The sequence below is a fragment of the Podarcis raffonei genome, chromosome 7 (genome assembly GCF_027172205.1).
Source record: "Podarcis raffonei isolate rPodRaf1 chromosome 7, rPodRaf1.pri, whole genome shotgun sequence".
Classification (NCBI taxonomy): domain Eukaryota; kingdom Metazoa; phylum Chordata; class Lepidosauria; order Squamata; family Lacertidae; genus Podarcis; species Podarcis raffonei.
The window spans coordinates 67,026,771-67,043,919 of NC_070608.1; the positions used below are offsets into that span (position 1 = coordinate 67,026,771).

The following is a 17,149-nucleotide window of genomic DNA, read 5'->3' on the forward strand; positions in this document are numbered from 1 at the left end:
TTATTGTGGTTTTGCAAATCTGCCGAAAACAAGTATGCTTTGGGTGCATTTGTGAAGGACATAAAAGAGGAAAGGATGGTTAGCTAGAATCTCCACAGGTTCCCGACGTGGACGCCTATCCTTGGGGCAATGGACTGCCTCTGCTTCTTCACCACCCTCCTCATCAACCTCAAATAGAGCATTGTGGATAAACTGAGTCAGAACCACGTTCTCTGTTGTAGTTGCTCCAGAGAAATCTCCCTTTTTTCGATCAACCAAGTCGATTTCAGTTCTCTTCTCTGAGCTGAACTTGGGAAGAGCCACTTCCACCTCTACGGGCTTCAGATCACAGGATAAGTCAAGAAGATGCTCATGGCTTAGTCCACCTTCCAGCTAGAGGAACAAACACAGAAATGGCAGTGATCTCATTTCAGTCCCTGGTTGAATCAAAGCAATGGTGACCACAATAGATAAGTAGGTAATAGTACGTCCTTTCACAACAATATTATTAAATCCATGTAAGTGTTATGGAGAAGAGCATCATGGATATTAGTGGCCGCCGAGACCATATAACACCGGTCCTGAAAGACCTACATTGGCTCCCAGTACACTTCCAAGCACAATTCAAAGTGTTGGTGCTGACCTTTAAAGCCCTAAATGGCCTCAGCCCAGTATACCTGAAGGAGCGTCTCCACCCCCATAGTTCCGCCCGAACACTGAGGTCCAGCACTGAGGGCCTTCTGGTGGTTCTCTCACTGCGAGAAGTGAGGTTACAGAGAACCAGGCAGAGGGCCTTCTCGGTAGTGGCACCGCCCTGTAGAATGCCCTCCCATCAGATGTTGAGGAAATAAACAACCATCTGACTTTTACACAGCATGTGCTGCTCTCCGAGAAAATATGGAGAAAATGATGTATCATTGGTACATCACCCCGGCAAAACTGGGGAAGATGTATAAGACCGGAGACAGCACATGCTGGAAATGTAAAACTAAAGAGGGTAATTTCTTTCACATGTGGTGGACCTGTGACGAAGTGAAAAGATTTTGGGGACAAATTTACGATGAATTAAAAAGAATACTGAAATACACCTTCCCCCAAAGACCTGAAGCGTTCCTTTTAGGTATGATCGGAGAGGAGATCAAAAATGAAGACCAAACATTCTTTCAATATGCAATGGTGGCCGCCAGGATTTTGTTAGCGCAAAACTGGAAAACTTCCAATATCCCCACCATTAGAGAATGGCAAATGAAATTATATGAGTATATAGAATTAGCTAGAATGTCACAAAAAATTAGGCATCAAAAAATCGTTAAGTTTACGAACGACTGAAGTAAATTTGTAAGTTACATTGAAATCAATCTAGGTATTACCAAAATCACAGTGGGCGGAATCTAAAACCTGCGATGTAAAGAGCTGATATAATACAATCTGCAGATAAGCTATGAGTTTATTTTGCCTAAACTGAGATGGAAGGAAGTCAATTGAGTGATGTTATGTTGGTTTGTTTGTTTTATGTTTATAGGCGTTGTTGTTGTTGTTGTTTGTTTGTTTGCTTGCTTTTCTTCTTTTCAGTCTTTTTTCTTTTTTGTATTGTTTGATGTCGTTTCCAAAATATCAATAAAAAGATTAGTAAAAAACAAAACAAAAAAAACAACCATCTGACTTTTAGAAGACATCTGAAGGCAGCCCTGTTTAGAGACGTTTTTAGTGTTTGGTGTTTTATCGTGTTTTTAATGTTCTGTTGGGAGCCACCCAGAGTGGCTGGGGAAACCCAGCCAGATGAGCGGGGTATAAATAATAAATTGTTGTTGTTGTCGGCATAGGAGCAGGAATATGATTTACCTGTTGAAGAGCCTCCACACTGCAGTCTACTGGGAGCAGTACAAACAAGCTCATTTCATTGTTTTTGTAGGGAATCTCAAGAACCTGGACTTGAACATTGCATAGGTCAATTGTCCCTGCATTGTAGACACCTTTCCTGTGCATCAGCTGCACGGTATGACAATCCTTCTGTAAAGAAAAGAAAAGGAGTAAATATTTAAAAAGAGCAAAGGAACTTATTTTGCTTTAGGAGGTTCCTTCCTTCCCCTGATTCTGAATATCCAAGTTATAAAGGTGAGATTTCCACCCCAAGAGACTGCCTCTGGTTTGCTGAAAAAGGGAGAGATGGATAAAATGGGCGCCATCTGTCAAGCACATCTTTTTTTTTTTTAGAAGCCCCCTTGGAAGAAGAAGAAGAAGATATGCAAGATTGAGGGGAGAGGCCCAATATCTTCTGTTTATCCTGAATGAATAAATCTGGAAGAAATATAATGGTAAGGATCGCCGCTCTAAAATGCAAGAAGTAGTGAGCCTTCTAGTTCTTTGCAAGGCTACATGATTCCATCAAACTCCCAGAATGAAGACAGCAGATTTTTCTCTTCCAAGATTTCAGCATCAATCCTGCTAAAATAAGTTATCCTCTTCCTTCATTGAAATAATGAGACTGGTGGTTAGTGGCCAAGTGAAACTCTGTTGTTACTCATGGTAACAACATCTAAGCCTAGTTGTGTGGGAGCCATCATCTAAAAAGGGTGGTGGCAGTTCAGCATTGCAGAGCCTTCCTTGCATCAAGTATTTCAAGTGACTTCCATCGAGACGCTATTGGGGCAACTGAACTCCCACGAAAATCAGGCAATTTGAGAGCCAGTGTGGTGTAGTGGTTAAGAGCGGTGGACTCGTAATCTGGGGAACTGGGTTCACGTCTCTGCTCCTCCACATGCAGCTGCTGGGTGACCTTGGGCTAGTCACACTTCTCTGAAGTCTCTCAGCCCCACTCACCTCACAGAGTGTTTGTTGTGGGGGAGGAGGGGAAAGGAGAATGTTAGCCGCTTTGAGACTCCTTAAAGGGAGTGAAAGACGGGATATCAAATCCAAACTCTTCTTCTTCTCTTCTTCAATTCGGAAGTTGCAAGGCTACCCACCTGCTTGCTCTCATTGTCTCTGCACAACAGAAGCAAGGAAGCTAGACATATATTTACAACTCACCTCATCTGCATGATGTGGGTAAAACGGGGCTTCTTCTGTGAGCTCTTTGTCAAATTTCACTTCCCATTGTCCTTTGAAGTAGAGAGCATTCACCAGCAGTAGCTGAGCAAAGCAATCAAAGTTGTCCTTGGGGAGAAGATCCTTGATTTTACCTAGCAAAGAAATGGATATAATAGGGTTAAGAAAAATATTAAGGTTTTTTAAATATTATATTCCATAGTATCACTTCAAATAAAAAGGAGTATACAACATGTATGCTAGCTATTTATGGAGGGTAACTGGAGCAGCTTGAGTAGATTAATTAGATTAAGTACTTAATTATACCCTGAGTGGTCCTTTGGGGTGCTTTAAGAAGCAAATAAAATATCACGAGCACCAGTTTTCCTTTTACCATGTTTGGAGGACATCAGAGGCGACAATGGTTTCTTAAGTTATTCTTGGAGAGTAAGAAAGATTTATATGCTGATTTTTTGATCACTCAAACGAGGAACAACAATTAGAAGCTTTCCTTTCACAAAAGTTAAGTCAGGAAGAATTTGTTAGTACATTGTGTGGTCTTACCATGTGTATGGATTTCAACCCAAAGGTTGATGAGTCTCCTCACATCCTCAGGGGCATTGTGCAAATCAACTCCATCCACTTCAGTCAGGTACAGTTTCAGAGCACAGAATATGAATTTCTGGACAGAATTAGAAAAACTGAATCCATGTATCAGTAAATATAAAAGAATAACAAATCGGTTATAACATGCAGGTTCGTCTCTGATTTGAGAATACAGTGGTACCTCGGGTTAAGTATTTAATTCATTCCGGAGGTCCGTTCTTAACCTGAAACTGTTCTTAACTTGAAGCACCACTTTAGCTAATGGGGCCTCCTGCTGCTGCCATGCCGCCGGAGCATGATTTCTGTTCTCAACCTGAAGCAAAGTTCTTAACCTGAAGCACTATTTCTTAGTTAGCGGAGTCTGTAACCTGAAGCGTATGTAACCCGAGGGACCACTGTATTAGAAGTACAGCTTCAGGTTTTGCATAATAGAAATGTTATTGATAGCCTTCTGGAAGCCAGCAGAGATTTTTATTGATAGGCTTCCTTCTTAACCACTGGTATTGTTTAACTACCTTAGATTTGCGGGTCCTTCCCTACTTTCAGAACACTGGATTTTAGTTGTGGAGTACTTCATGCAACAGGTAATCATTACTGTAATAGTTCCCTCTGGTGGCCTGGGAATGAGGCACAGGTTTGATAGACACCAGTAGATGATGAACCCATTTATGTAGAATACAGTCAATTGCAGGTTGCAATGTGCACTTGGTTCTTGCGGTGCAATGGAGCACCCATAGGGGCCAAAATTAGAGTTACCTGGATGAAGGCAATGTCCTTGTTTCCATAGAGCTTGTTGGCAAAGCTCAGGGTATAGTTGCTGCTGGGCTCATTAAGAGTTGCGAGGATTTTGCTGAATGCCGTATGGATTCCTTCAGGCTTCTCACACTCATAGCAAGGAACATCCTAAGGATTCAAAATAGAAGGTTAATTCTCAAGACACTTGGCTGCTAATCTCATTATTAACTTCTCTGTGTCCCGAATACATGCAAACCAACAAGGCCAAGCGCCCGGATTTTTAATTCTTTATTGGCAAAGCGCTCAGTTACAGCAGCTCCTAACGTGCAAGAGTTTCAGATGATTTCACGCAATGTATTACTATAAGATCCAGTGAAAAGTTGGAAGGAAACACACAAATCCAGATTTAAAACCCCTGCCCAGCAGTGAAATTCACCGGATGACCTCGGGTCGGTCACTATATCTGTAACATTGATCTAGATCAAACTTCCCAAGTGTTTCACAACTTAGGCATTATGGCAAAGTGGCTCAGGCTCAGAGCAAGGAGGTGTGTGGCAAATGTCTCATCTGCTGTCACAAGGTTTTAAATGTGATGGTTTAAGATGGGTTTTTGGATTGGGACAGCTAGCACCTTTATTCTGTGCCTGCAATGAAACATCTCCGTCAATAGGTTCTTCAATTCCAGTTCAGTTAGGGCAGGCGCATCCAACTCCTAAGAAACTGCGATCTACTCCCAGTATAAATTAACTGGCAGTGATCTACCCATTGTCATTGGAGCAGGGAGGAGCGGGCATTTGGGGGGGGGTTGGCCAGAGTTGTTGAGCTTCTTTTGGGAGGAGAGTGGACAGTTGTAGAGTTTTTTTGGGGGGTAGACAGAGTTTCTGAGGTTTATATGGGACGGGGGCGGGGACGTTACTTGCCCGCAATCAACCGTGATTGACAAGGATCACGCAGGTGATCTACGTGTTGATCGCGGTCGACCTGTTGGACATTGCTGAGTTAGAGGAAAGGAATAAGAAATCTTCATTGGCAGAAGATTGAGAATCGTGGACTCAGGGACAGAGAATTATAAAGCGTCAAAATTGAGATGTGGAAAATATGGAAACAACCAGGAGAGGCAGGACTGAGATGTGGAGATACTGGAAGCAAAAATTCTGGAAGCAAAAATTCCACACTGGTTGTCTCCGTTAGAGGTTATGACTGTTAAAAAAATTAATATGAGAAAGAATTGGATTACATATGGAAATTTGATTATTAAAGAAGGGGGGAAATGGAAAATGAAACCTTATGAAGAAGTGAAAGAGTTTGTGTATGATTGGCTACATTATTTCCAAATAAATGAAATGTTTAAGAAAGATCTTAAAGAATATGGATATGCAGAGAAGGATTCTAAATTTCAAATAGAAATAATAAATAATGAATATAAAATCTTATCCAAAATGTATAAGATATTGTTGGAATGGCATACAAAGGATGAAGAAGTTAAATCAGTTATGATAAAATGGGCCAGAGATATTGGACACAATATACAATTTAACGATTGGATAAAACTATGGAATGAAAGTATTAAATTTACTGCATGTACTGCATTAAAGGAAAATGTTATGAAAATGATATATAGATGGTATATTACACCAGTAAAACTTGCAAAAATGTACAAAACATGTAAGAAGTGTTGGAAATGTAAAGAAAAAGATGGTACATTTTTTCATATGTGGTGGGAATGCAAGAAAGGGAAAAGCTTCTGGGAATTGATATATAATGAGCTGAAAAAAATGTTGAAATATACATTTGTTAAGAAACCAGAGGCTTTTCTCTTAGGAATTGTTGGTAATGAAATAAATAGAAAGGACTACAAAATTTTCCAATATGCAGTGACAGTGGCAAGAATACTACTGGCCCAGAAATGGAAACAAGAACAAATACCAACGTTGGAGGAATGGAGAACGAAGCTGATGGACTATGCAGAACTTGATAAACTGACTGGGAAGATTAGATATCAACGAGATCAAAAATTCATCGAGGACTGGAGAAAATTAGTAGAATACTGGGAATGTATAAGTGATAATGGAATAACGTTAGTGGCATTTAAAGAAGCTCTGTAACAGAATAAGAAATATTGTAAAAAAGCAAAATATAAGAGGGGGAACGGTATAAAGGCAATACTAAAATTTGGAAATGTGTATTTAAAAAAAATCAGAATTTGAATGATTGGCAGAGAAGCCGAAGGAAGTCAAAAAACCGAAAAGTTTAATGCAAATTGTTAATGTGGTATAAATGTATGGAAAATTAATAAAATATAATTTACAAAGAGATGTGGAGATATGCTTCAGAGATCCAGACTGTGGGCAGCTCCGAAAAATTAATAATTATAATTTGAACTATAATTTGGTCTTTTTTATTTTAATTGGAGTATTATGATTGGATATTTTAACTGGATGTTTTTTATTGGGAAATCAATAAAAATGATTTTTAAAAATCTTCATTGGCATAAAAACACATAAACCTTTCAAAACGTCCCATAAACCAAGGGCTGCATTCAACTTAGTGCTAATTATCTCCTTGTATGAGCAGAATAACTTCCACTTGCACATGGGAATTTCCTCCCTCTTTTCACCTGTGCCCACCAAATCTGTTCTGGTCCCAGCTTTAACCCTCTGGAGCAGATTTGGGGGTGGCATATTTGGGATATGCCTGGGGAGGAGGGTGGCAATCCCAGTGCACAAGCAAAGATCGTTTCATTTCTGCAATTATTTAGTTAAATACTGCCCAAGATTGCACTAATACTGCAGAGGAAGATGCAGATATTTGTATATTCTTGTGCCTGTTTCACTTGAGTTTTACATTTGACTATTTTGCTGCAAGTGCATTTGTGGAAATGATGTCTGCACTCTCATGCGAAGGATTGATTGAATCCTCTTCCTTCAAATATATTTTCCCCCAAAAGGCACGGAATTTGATGTTGAGTTTAAACAGGAGAAGATGCTAATAAGCCACTTGGATTTAGGGGATAGGGAGAATACTCCTAAACTTTATTCAAGCAATCTTGTACGTACATTTGAAGTTCTTAATCTGGTTGATGAACGTCCAAGACTTTTGGCTGCTTCCAGATATCTACTGTTTCTGGTTTTGTCACTCTCCTTCACTTCATCCCAGTGAAGGACCTTGAATGAAATGGTAACACGGCTTCAGTTGCATAGGCAAAATAACAGCAGCACTTAAGAACTTGAAATATATGGTTTCCTAGGTCTCATACACCACAAGGTGTCACTGTCAATCAAACACAGAGCAGATCTCTGCTTGCATCTCAAACATGCAAATGATTTGACATGTTTGGAACATCATATCTCAACCATGCCAAATTAATGATGCAAACATCCATTGGGCTTCAGGCAACCTGAAGTTTGAGTTAATATTACGTTCAGTTGATAGGAACAAGTCACATTGGGATTGAGAAACAGAGGAAAGGGATATTTTCTACATATACATATATTTCGGGTTGCGATATTTCAAAATCCGGACACAAAATGTTTCCTTTCCTTTTTCTTTTTTGCAAAATCTCCAAAGAAAAAGAAGTTTGTTAGCTATTTTGGGTGGGGGAAATTTGGCCCCCCAAAAATCTGGTTTCCCCAGACATTTTGACCTATTTGAGAAACAGATTGCATGCACACCATTTTCAATGGACGAATCCTGGCTGTGTCCAGGATTTTCCAGATGTATGCAGCCCTACATATATTGTCTATGAAGCGATTACATTTCTACACATTTATCAGCTTTTGTACACAGCCTTTCTTCCAGGCATGCACATTCTAAGACATCCTTGTTTAAGATGCTACTTTAGGATTGTAATGAGAAAGTAAATGTTCAGATTGAAAAAATAATCAAATAGGCTCAGTACATATGAGGAATCCCTTTGGATTCAGAAATAGCATTTCTATAATAATTTTCAGAAACTGATCAACAACTTTCCCAGAACAATCTCGTTGCTTACCTTACTATTGCAAGACTGCAAGACTCTAAATGCAGTTTATATCTGGATCTCACAACTATGGGACCTAATATTAATGGACAAACTGACACAACCCATGTGTGAGAGAGTTGAACAGACAAGAAAATCACTGCTTTTCAATCAGCCTGGGATAGTTTTATTACATATGCAGCATCAAGAGTAGTTATGGGCCTCTAAGTGCACATGGAAACTTGTTACAAACACCATAATTCACTATAATTTGTTATAATCACTATAATTCAGTTTAAGAACTGAAATGACTTAAAAGTTAAATGTAATTAAATAGATATCTGGTGCCTCTGTATGTGTGGATGGTGGTTTGTTTAATACTAATTTTTGTTTAATTAAGAAAAAGAAAACGGGGAGGGGGAATTCAAATGAATTGTGATTATAACAATACAGTGGACCCTCTGGATATGAATTTAATTCGTTCTGGGGGTCCATGCGCACCCTGAAAGAAGAGGCACTGTTTCTGCGCATGGACATGCGGCAAAACCCGAAAGTATACACTTCCAGGTTTGCCGTGGTCACAACCCGAAAGTTACGTTACCCAAAGGCAATGTAACCCGAGGATCCACTGTAACTGTAATAATTGGTGTGGACCAGTGATGGGAAGCTATTTGCCAGCGAACCTAGTTTGAAGTCTGCAGCTCTACTGTTTGATTATTCTCACCTTCTCGACCTCAGCTGCCTGTTCATTTCCAGATGCATAAGCACTCAGGCCTAGAGCCCGGATGAGGTTCACAGGGGAGAGCAAGACATTGTTATCTGTGAGCTCTTGGGCCACACGGTGGAAAAATTCAACAGCAAATTTAGCACTGGCTTCAGGCAAGGTGGTCATGATGGAATTAGAAGCCCTAAGGGAAGACCAGAATGAGTCAATTTTTACAAGCTCTAGCATACTGTGTATGTTTTGTTCCTGCTACTATACCCGTTCATCAAAAACAATTTTGAAGAACTACCTAGGATAAAAGAATTATTGTGAAGGGGTCTGGCCTCCTGAGTATGCGCATGCCCCCACCCAGCTCAACAAACTCAAAAACCCAGACAATTCATGTAAAATCAAAAAATCTGTCCAGGGGCCACATTGGGCGCCAAAAAGAGGACATGTCCAGGAAAACCCGGACTTATGGCAATCCCAAATTAGGTAATGAAAACATATAATGGGAAGTAAGTTTAACAGAGGCGGATTTAGGGCAGTGCAAGCAGTTCCCCAAGCTGAGGGGGACGCCACAGCTATAATATGGAGCACGCACAGAATGGAAGGCAAGAGGCGGAGCGTGCCAAATTTTGACCTCATACAAAGCACCGCTGAGATTTGAAAGACCAGAGTCCGCCTGTCAGGGGCTGGACTAAGGAGGAATGGTGGGGGGCCACCCCCCCTCCTGAACCTTCCTGAAAACAGGAGGACAGTATAGATTTAGAACAGTGGTTTGCAGAAGGGCATAGTTCAAAGGCTGCAGAGGGGAGAAGCTGGGAAATATTGGAAGAGGGACAGCAGGAAGAAGAAGAAGAAGCAACAGGGGAGAGACAGCTGACAGACTCATTGCGTTTGGAGAGCATTCGTGACCACCACCACCCCAGGACCAAGCAAGCATTGAGAATAGTAGAACAGAAAGCTCAGAGGCAGAAAGCTCAGATTGGCCAACGCAGGGGTGAAGTAGAACAGGAGAGACCTAGGGGGTGGGATTTTACTTGGAGCAACACCATTATCTAGGGGAGACTGCATCCTTTGTCTCTCACTGTGAATATTGAATAAATTAATTGGTAAGAACTTTTATTGTCTATCTGATTCTTGGCTGCCACCGTGGGAGGGATCAAATTCCCCAAAGCCTGACACCGCCCCTGCAAATGCTCGGAGTATTTTCTTTCTGTTTGGGGGGCTGCCAAAATGGTTGTTTGTTTTTTTCGGTACTTGGTTGGTGGTGTTAAATTAAGCATGCTCAGAGTATTTTTGTTTTATTTTGTTTTTTGTAGTCCATGGAAGCTTATTAATAATAAATTTTTTAGACTTTAAGGGCATAATATTGGTTCCTTATTTTATGTATTCCTTTTTTGAGGGAAGAGGGGCACCCCTATTTTGAGAACTGCAACAGAGCCTCCCTGCCACTTTAATTTGGCCTTGGGGGGGGGGAAGAGAGCTACTCACCTTGGATTCAGTTGCGATGATAAGAGGCTGGCAGGTGAGTCTGATGCTCTCCTCCACTGAGCTGCTGGCATTTATACGGATCTCCTTACACCCACGCAACCATTAAACAGATTTGCATTTCTAAATCAGCAAAAAAATTGATTAAAACAAATTTACATAATGAAAACAGTGCGAGGCAAAACCTGGTCATTTGTAATAATCAAACCTAATCATCACAGATGACTACATATGCTGCAGATATGACTTTGTATAATTACATATATTTCGGCTGCTGCAAACAAGTGGATTACAACACACCCTTTCAGCAATGAAGATGTTTGTGTGTCGAGAAGGAATAAAAACATTGCTAGGTGGGAATTTCCCCGAGATCTACTCTTCAGCATCAAAGGAAGGGAAATAAGAACAAGATCAGGAGAAAACAAAGTCAAGTGCATGTATAAATATGAAGAAGATTTGCAGAAGGGACTTGGAAAAGAGTTAAGAGCCTCGGACAGAAGATCACCAGGTTGATGGACTATATGGAACTGACGGAAAAGACTGGCAGAATCCGAGACCAGGGAGAAGAGACGGTGGAAGAATATTGGAAAAAGTTTAAAGTCTATATATAGAAATAATGTAAAATTAATGAGTGTTAGAAAAATGATGGAATGGAATTATATGGCTTTAGTAGAAATGTTATAATGAATTAAGCATAAATAAGTACTATAGTATTAATGGAAAATAAGGTTAAAATATGTTAAGATAACCATATGACAGAAAATAGAGAAAGATGGAAAGGATCTGCTGAAATAATTAATAGAAATGGAATACAAAAAGGGAGGTGAGAGGAGGTCGATGAAACAAGGGAATGAAAGAGAGGGTATTGAGATGGTATGATGTGTGTTTTTTGAATTGTTTTTGCTCTCGTTTTGTTTAATGTGTTAATGTTGTGTTGTGTATTGTTTATATATTGTACTGTATTGTTTTTTCTTTCTTTTGCTTTTTCTTTTTTTTCTTTTCTTTTCTCCTTTTTGTAAGGTTTAAAAGTAATAAATATTATTTTTTTAAAAAAAGCAATGAAGATGTTTGTGGATTGTCAGTGTGCTCACGGAACTCCAAATAATGACTCTTGAAAACATCCCCATTATAAAACTATCCCTTAAAGCCAATATTATTTTACCATGGGAATCCGTTGAAAGAATAGGTGTCCCTTTAGGCTAGAAATGCAGAGGGTTGCTTCCTCTTTCCCCAAATTCCCTTTGAATGCCTTCTGGTGCTGTGAAAAATGACAGGGCTTTGTACACACTGGACAGTATTCGGTTAATGTGTTTGGTCAGCAAAAGGATTTCCACTTGCTCAATGGGACTTCCCCCTCCCCCAAGACCTTTGGATGAGGAGGACTCGGGTATATTTGGCCAGGATTCCTTGTTTGCTCTATTTGTACATTATTTTTAGTTGCTATTCAGCTGTTTTGATTCATTTGCAATTTGTTGATTTTGTTTTGTGCTACCTAAAGGAGGGTGGGGCAGAAATAATGTCTGCATAGTTAGGTCTACGTGAGTGTAAACCTTGGGAACAAAATAATAAAAATAAAGAGAAGACGGACAATATGCAGATATTACAACATCATCTAAATAGGTCCAGTAAACAACAAATTAAAAATTCTGTCATAATGTAAACCAAACCAGAGTGCCAAAAATTAAGATTTCCAATTTAACCATCCACCTATCACTAGACAGCACAGTTGGAAACATGTAAATTATCCAGTCTTTATTGTGGTGGCTAGGGTTGCCATATTTCAAGAGGTAAAAATCTGGACACAAAAAGTTGTTGAGCTTTTTTAAGGCAATTGCCCAATCGCCCCTCTGCCCACCCAGAGGGCCAGAGCCTGAAACTGTGCCCAGGTCCCCTGCACGAAAGCCCGAGTCTGAACCAAATCCAGGACATCTGCTTTAAAATGTAAAATCCCTCCTGGATGGGCATGTAGAATGGTAAAGGACCCTTAACTGTTAGGTTCAGTTGTGGCCAACTCTGGGGTTGAAGCACTCATCTCGCTTTATTGGCCGAGGGAGCCGGCATACAGCTTCTGGGTCATGTGGCCAGCATGACTAAGCCGCTTCTGGTGAACAAGAGCAGCGCACGGAAACGCCATTTACCTTCCCACCGGAGTGGTACCTATTTATCTACTTGCACTTCGTGCTTTCGAACTGCTAGGTGAGCAGGAGCTGGGACAGAGCAATGGGAGCTCAACCCGTCACGGGGATTTGAACGGCCGACCTTCCAATTGGCAAGCCCTAGGCTCAGTGGTTTAACCCACAGCGCCACCCATGTCCTGGATGGGCGCCCCTAAAAGGGGACATGTCTGGGAATTCCTGGATGTATCGCAACTCTAGATAATGCCCCAGAATGACACTAGGCATCTCCTCTGAAGATAAGATGCAGTCCCATTTCATGGAACAAGGAAGACAACATTTATATCAAGGAAGAAAATACTTGACTTAGATGGGAATTGACTGGTAAAGCGTTCATTATACATCCCACACACTGCTGGAGAGTGTTTGGACACAACCAGTGTTAGTTTTTTTCTGTGCCAGTCAGCTCAGGGTTGCCATATTTCAAAAAGTTTTGCAAAATCACCAACATCACCTGCCATACATCCAGATTTCCTTGGACATTTCGACAATTTCTGCCTGGACACTGCTATCCGGAATCACTGTTATTGCTTCTTTCAGAGACTTGCATAGTCTTCAAAGACTTTCAGAGACTTATAAGACTTATGTTTTTTTGGTTTTATGTTTTCAAGAGAATCCATTAAGAGTGCATATTTTGTGACTTTCAGAGATTCATAAGTTTTCTGTTTATGCGATTTCATATATTTCATATTATATAAAGAGTGTATATTGATATCGTATCATTGTATTTGGTCATCGTGTTGCTTGGATGTTACTGACTATTTTTTGCAACACAGGGGTTAAATTGTTTGGCTACTGGACACTGCTTGCGGCTGCAGTATTCCGCTTATGTCCAGGGAATTCTCGACATATGGCAACTCTAAGTCAGCCGCCATTTTTCTTCCTACAATGTTTGGACAGTGTCATTGTATGGTTTGGTCACTAGGTGGCAATGGAGTTATTCATGTCTAAATGGGAGCCAGAAATGTCTTGTTGTTCTTTTCCAGTTGTTGTTTAAGAGAGACAAGTTGCTAGGCAAGAACTTCATTATGTAATGTAAGCTTTCCATGGCAGGCTGGGCGTTGTGGGAAATGTAAATATCAGCTTCCAGCCACCCAGCCAGCTTCCTGTGCTCTGACATCCCCACTCCTGCCACTACCACAGAGTGAAAACATGAGCAGGGGACCACAGGGGACCACTGTTTCTAAAGTGAGCTTAAAAGAACTGGATGTTCCCATCTGCTTTTAAATCATGTGGCTATTGTATTTAATAATAACAACAAGTATAGAGTCAGTGATTTTTAGTGCTAGTACTCACTGGTAAGGAGTACCATCACTTTTTCTTTGTTTCCCATGATAGCCATTTTTTTCTGGTACACATGGCAATTTTATCAAAAGATTAGTATGGGCACCAATTTTTTTAAAACCAAAAATATGTGCTCTCTCTTTTTCTTTCTCTTTGCATATATAAATATGTGTGTGTGTGGTAAATAAAGGCATATATAATAAAATCTCCACTGTCCCTCATTTCTGAAGGAAACACAAACCCTGGATAAGCACCTGGACCCCTGAGATCTTGCACCACTGTAGAGAAAGGGGTGGTGTGCAACACTGGTGTTAGAAGTGGGATCTGTGGTTCCTGGAAGAAAGGCCTGAGAGCTAAGAAGAAGAAGTATTTATTATTTATAGGTTGCCCATCTGACTGGGTTGCCCCAGCTACTCTGGGTGGCTCCCAACAAAAAAACAGTAAAAACGCAATACAACATCAGCTAGGTGTGCCTGAAGTAAAAAAATGGAAGCTAGAATAGCCACACAGATATAACTGACGAGGGAGCAGCAGAGCGAGCAGCTTGAGAGAATGAAGAAAAGGCAGAGCTTTGAGCAAATATTCCAGCAGCAAAGCCAGCAACAGGTACAGCAGTTTGATAGAACAGGCTAGCTGCTGACAGAATGGGGAAGAAACTGAGTGAAGAGGGGAAAGTGACTACATGCGAGGTGAGATCCCTGTCTTATGAAGTGCTGCAAGGGGTTGGAAGTGACCCAGGAGCCCTGCTGGAAGTCCGGAACATGGCCGAGCAGCAGAGGGGCCAAGACTACAAAGAGATGCAAGCTGTAGTGGAAGACGACGACTCAGAGAAGGACCAGGCTCCCTGGGATTGGGGAGCAGGAGGAATTTGAGGTCCGTGAGAGCATGCACAAGGAACATTCAGCTCCTGCTGAATGGGAATTCGTTCTTCAGGAATTAGGAGAGAAACTAGTGCCTGCAAGAAAGGCAGCCGTTTCCTGTGTGGCCAGGAGGAGCCAGAGAAGGAGCAGGCTTCTGATGAATTTGCGGTGGAAAAAGAAATTGTGCTGACAGTGTTTCCCTGTGTACTTGAGAAAATGGTGGTGCCTTTCTGAGTGTGGAAAACACCCAGGAGCAGAGCAAGGCTTGTGTGCCTGTAGAATCAGGTGAGATTGAAATCACCAGGGAGTTTGCCCCTTGAACAGCTACTTGAACTACAGTGGTACCTCTGGATACGAACAGGATCCGTTCTGGAGCCCCGTTCGCATCCTGAAGTAAACGCAACCCGCGTCTGTGCATGCACGGGTTGCGATTTGCCACTTCTGTGCATGCGCGTGATGTCATTTTGACCGTCTGCGCATGCGTGAGCGGTGAAACCCGGAAGTAACGCATTCCATTACTTCCGGGTCGCTGCGGAGCGTAACCCGAAAGCGCTCAACCTGAAGCAACTTCAACCCAAGGTATGACTGTATGTGTAAACCCTAAGACCAGGGGTCAGGAAGGTTTATCTTGCCTGGGCCAGATTGGTCCGGTGGAAATCCCTCTGTGGGCTGGATTGCGTGCACGCATGAGCGTGCATTCCCACGATGTTTGGCATCTGCGCAGACGCAATTTTCGGCCCCGCAGAAGCAAGTCCCCACGCCATGCTGCGCTGGTTTAGCTCAGCACGAGAGCAGGCAGCTTGGTGTGGGGGTGGCTTGTGGGCCAGTCAAACGACCTCCATGGGCTGCTTCTGGCCTATGGGTCTTAGGTTGCTGACCCCTGCCCAAGACAAAGCACCATGCAGGAAGCTGCACAGTGGGGGGTGGGGGTGGGCAGGGGTTTGTGTTCAGTTTTCTGAGACTGTTTACTACAATAATCCTTCCAGCAAATCTTAGCAGTAGGTTTCTTTTAAATGCTTTGGACTGTGGGGGGCAGGCCGGTTAACATGTTTCTGGTGATGGGAACCCATTGATAATTTTTAGAAACTGAACTGATAAATGATTTTTAGGAATTGTCCTGTTGGCGGGGTGTGTTTTTAGAAGTTCTCCTCTGTTGCAGGAAAGCAAAAGTAATAAGAAGGCCTGGTGGGGCATCTCAATTCTGGGAACTATAGGAAAGGAGTGGGCTGCTACAATGTTATGGTGTTATGATTTGCATCATCATCATCATCATCATTATTATTATTACAACTACTCTAAATGCCTTTACTAACTTTTCTGTAATTCTTTTACACATCTGGGGTAGATGTGCTTTTCTTAAGGAGGGTAATGCTACAGGTTTTGGGTGCCAGGATTTGTGGGTGCAAGTCACGACTAATTTATAGGGTTAGTAAATGTTAGAAATAAAAAAAAATATGCTTGGATTATTAACCTGGGTGACAAATGTTAAATTTATCAGTGTTAAAATGCAGGCAGTATCAGTTTCCTGCTCAGGAATCACCTGGAGAGAAGAGCCATCATGTAGTATAAAAGAAAGCAATAAGTAATTAACGAAATGGTTACTCTGGGCTGGACAGCAGAAGAGTGTGAGCTACTTCTCCCATCAGGGAATGGTGAACAGAGGCAAAAGCCCGGTCCGGAGCTTCAGGTGTGGATGGCGTAGGCTGGAGGTGTTGAATATAGTAATTTAATTCACTGAAATTGCAAACGCTTGTATGCATTATTATGTTTTAAAATTTGAACGATTGGTATGTGAATTCTAGAGAGATTTCTGGTAGTTCGCACATGATTGGCTAATGCTGGTCACATGGGGGGTATCCAGTGAAGGAGAGACTCCATTTTAGAATCCACTGTGAACACTGCTAAGTTGAAACGAGTGTTGGAGTGCTTCTTCTCTGCTTGAAAGAAAGAGATCATAGCTGCAGGAGAAGGTAAAAGTGGAGCTCTCTCATAGGCTCTGCAATGCATGGCCTAACTGAGATACCGAAGGCTAAAAGGGCTGAGCTCTGAAAAGAGAGGAAAAGTACAGTTGTTTGGAAGTTAGAAGAAGAGACTACATGCTTGGATAAGCATGTGACTCTAAATATTATGTTTCCATTAACTATAAGTTTCTGCAAGTAAGTTTTTTGAATGTTAAAGTCTGGATATTGGTTTAATTTCCAAAGAAGAGTGTCAGTCACATGTATGATTTGAGCTTCTTAGCTGTGTTTTCACTACAGGGGAGAGATCCATGGAGCCTGTTAGCAGTGAGAGGGAGAAGGGGGGGCAGAACACTGTGAGCTGAGGGTGACAG

General features: G+C 41.4%; 1 protein-coding gene across 1 annotated transcript; it reads right to left on the reverse strand.

Moving 5' to 3' along the window:
• LOC128417534 (serpin B3-like) lies at nt 1-10,573 on the reverse strand. Its single transcript, XM_053396328.1, has 7 exons — nt 10,503-10,573; nt 9,027-9,210; nt 4,366-4,512; nt 3,568-3,685; nt 3,007-3,158; nt 1,822-1,989; nt 1-372 (listed from the first exon to the last, which is right to left on the reverse strand). The coding sequence occupies exons 1-7, from the start codon at nt 10,571-10,573 to the stop codon at nt 1-3; spliced, it is 1,212 nt and encodes a 403-aa protein (XP_053252303.1).
• Between the last annotated feature and the right edge of the window lie 6,576 nt (nt 10,574-17,149).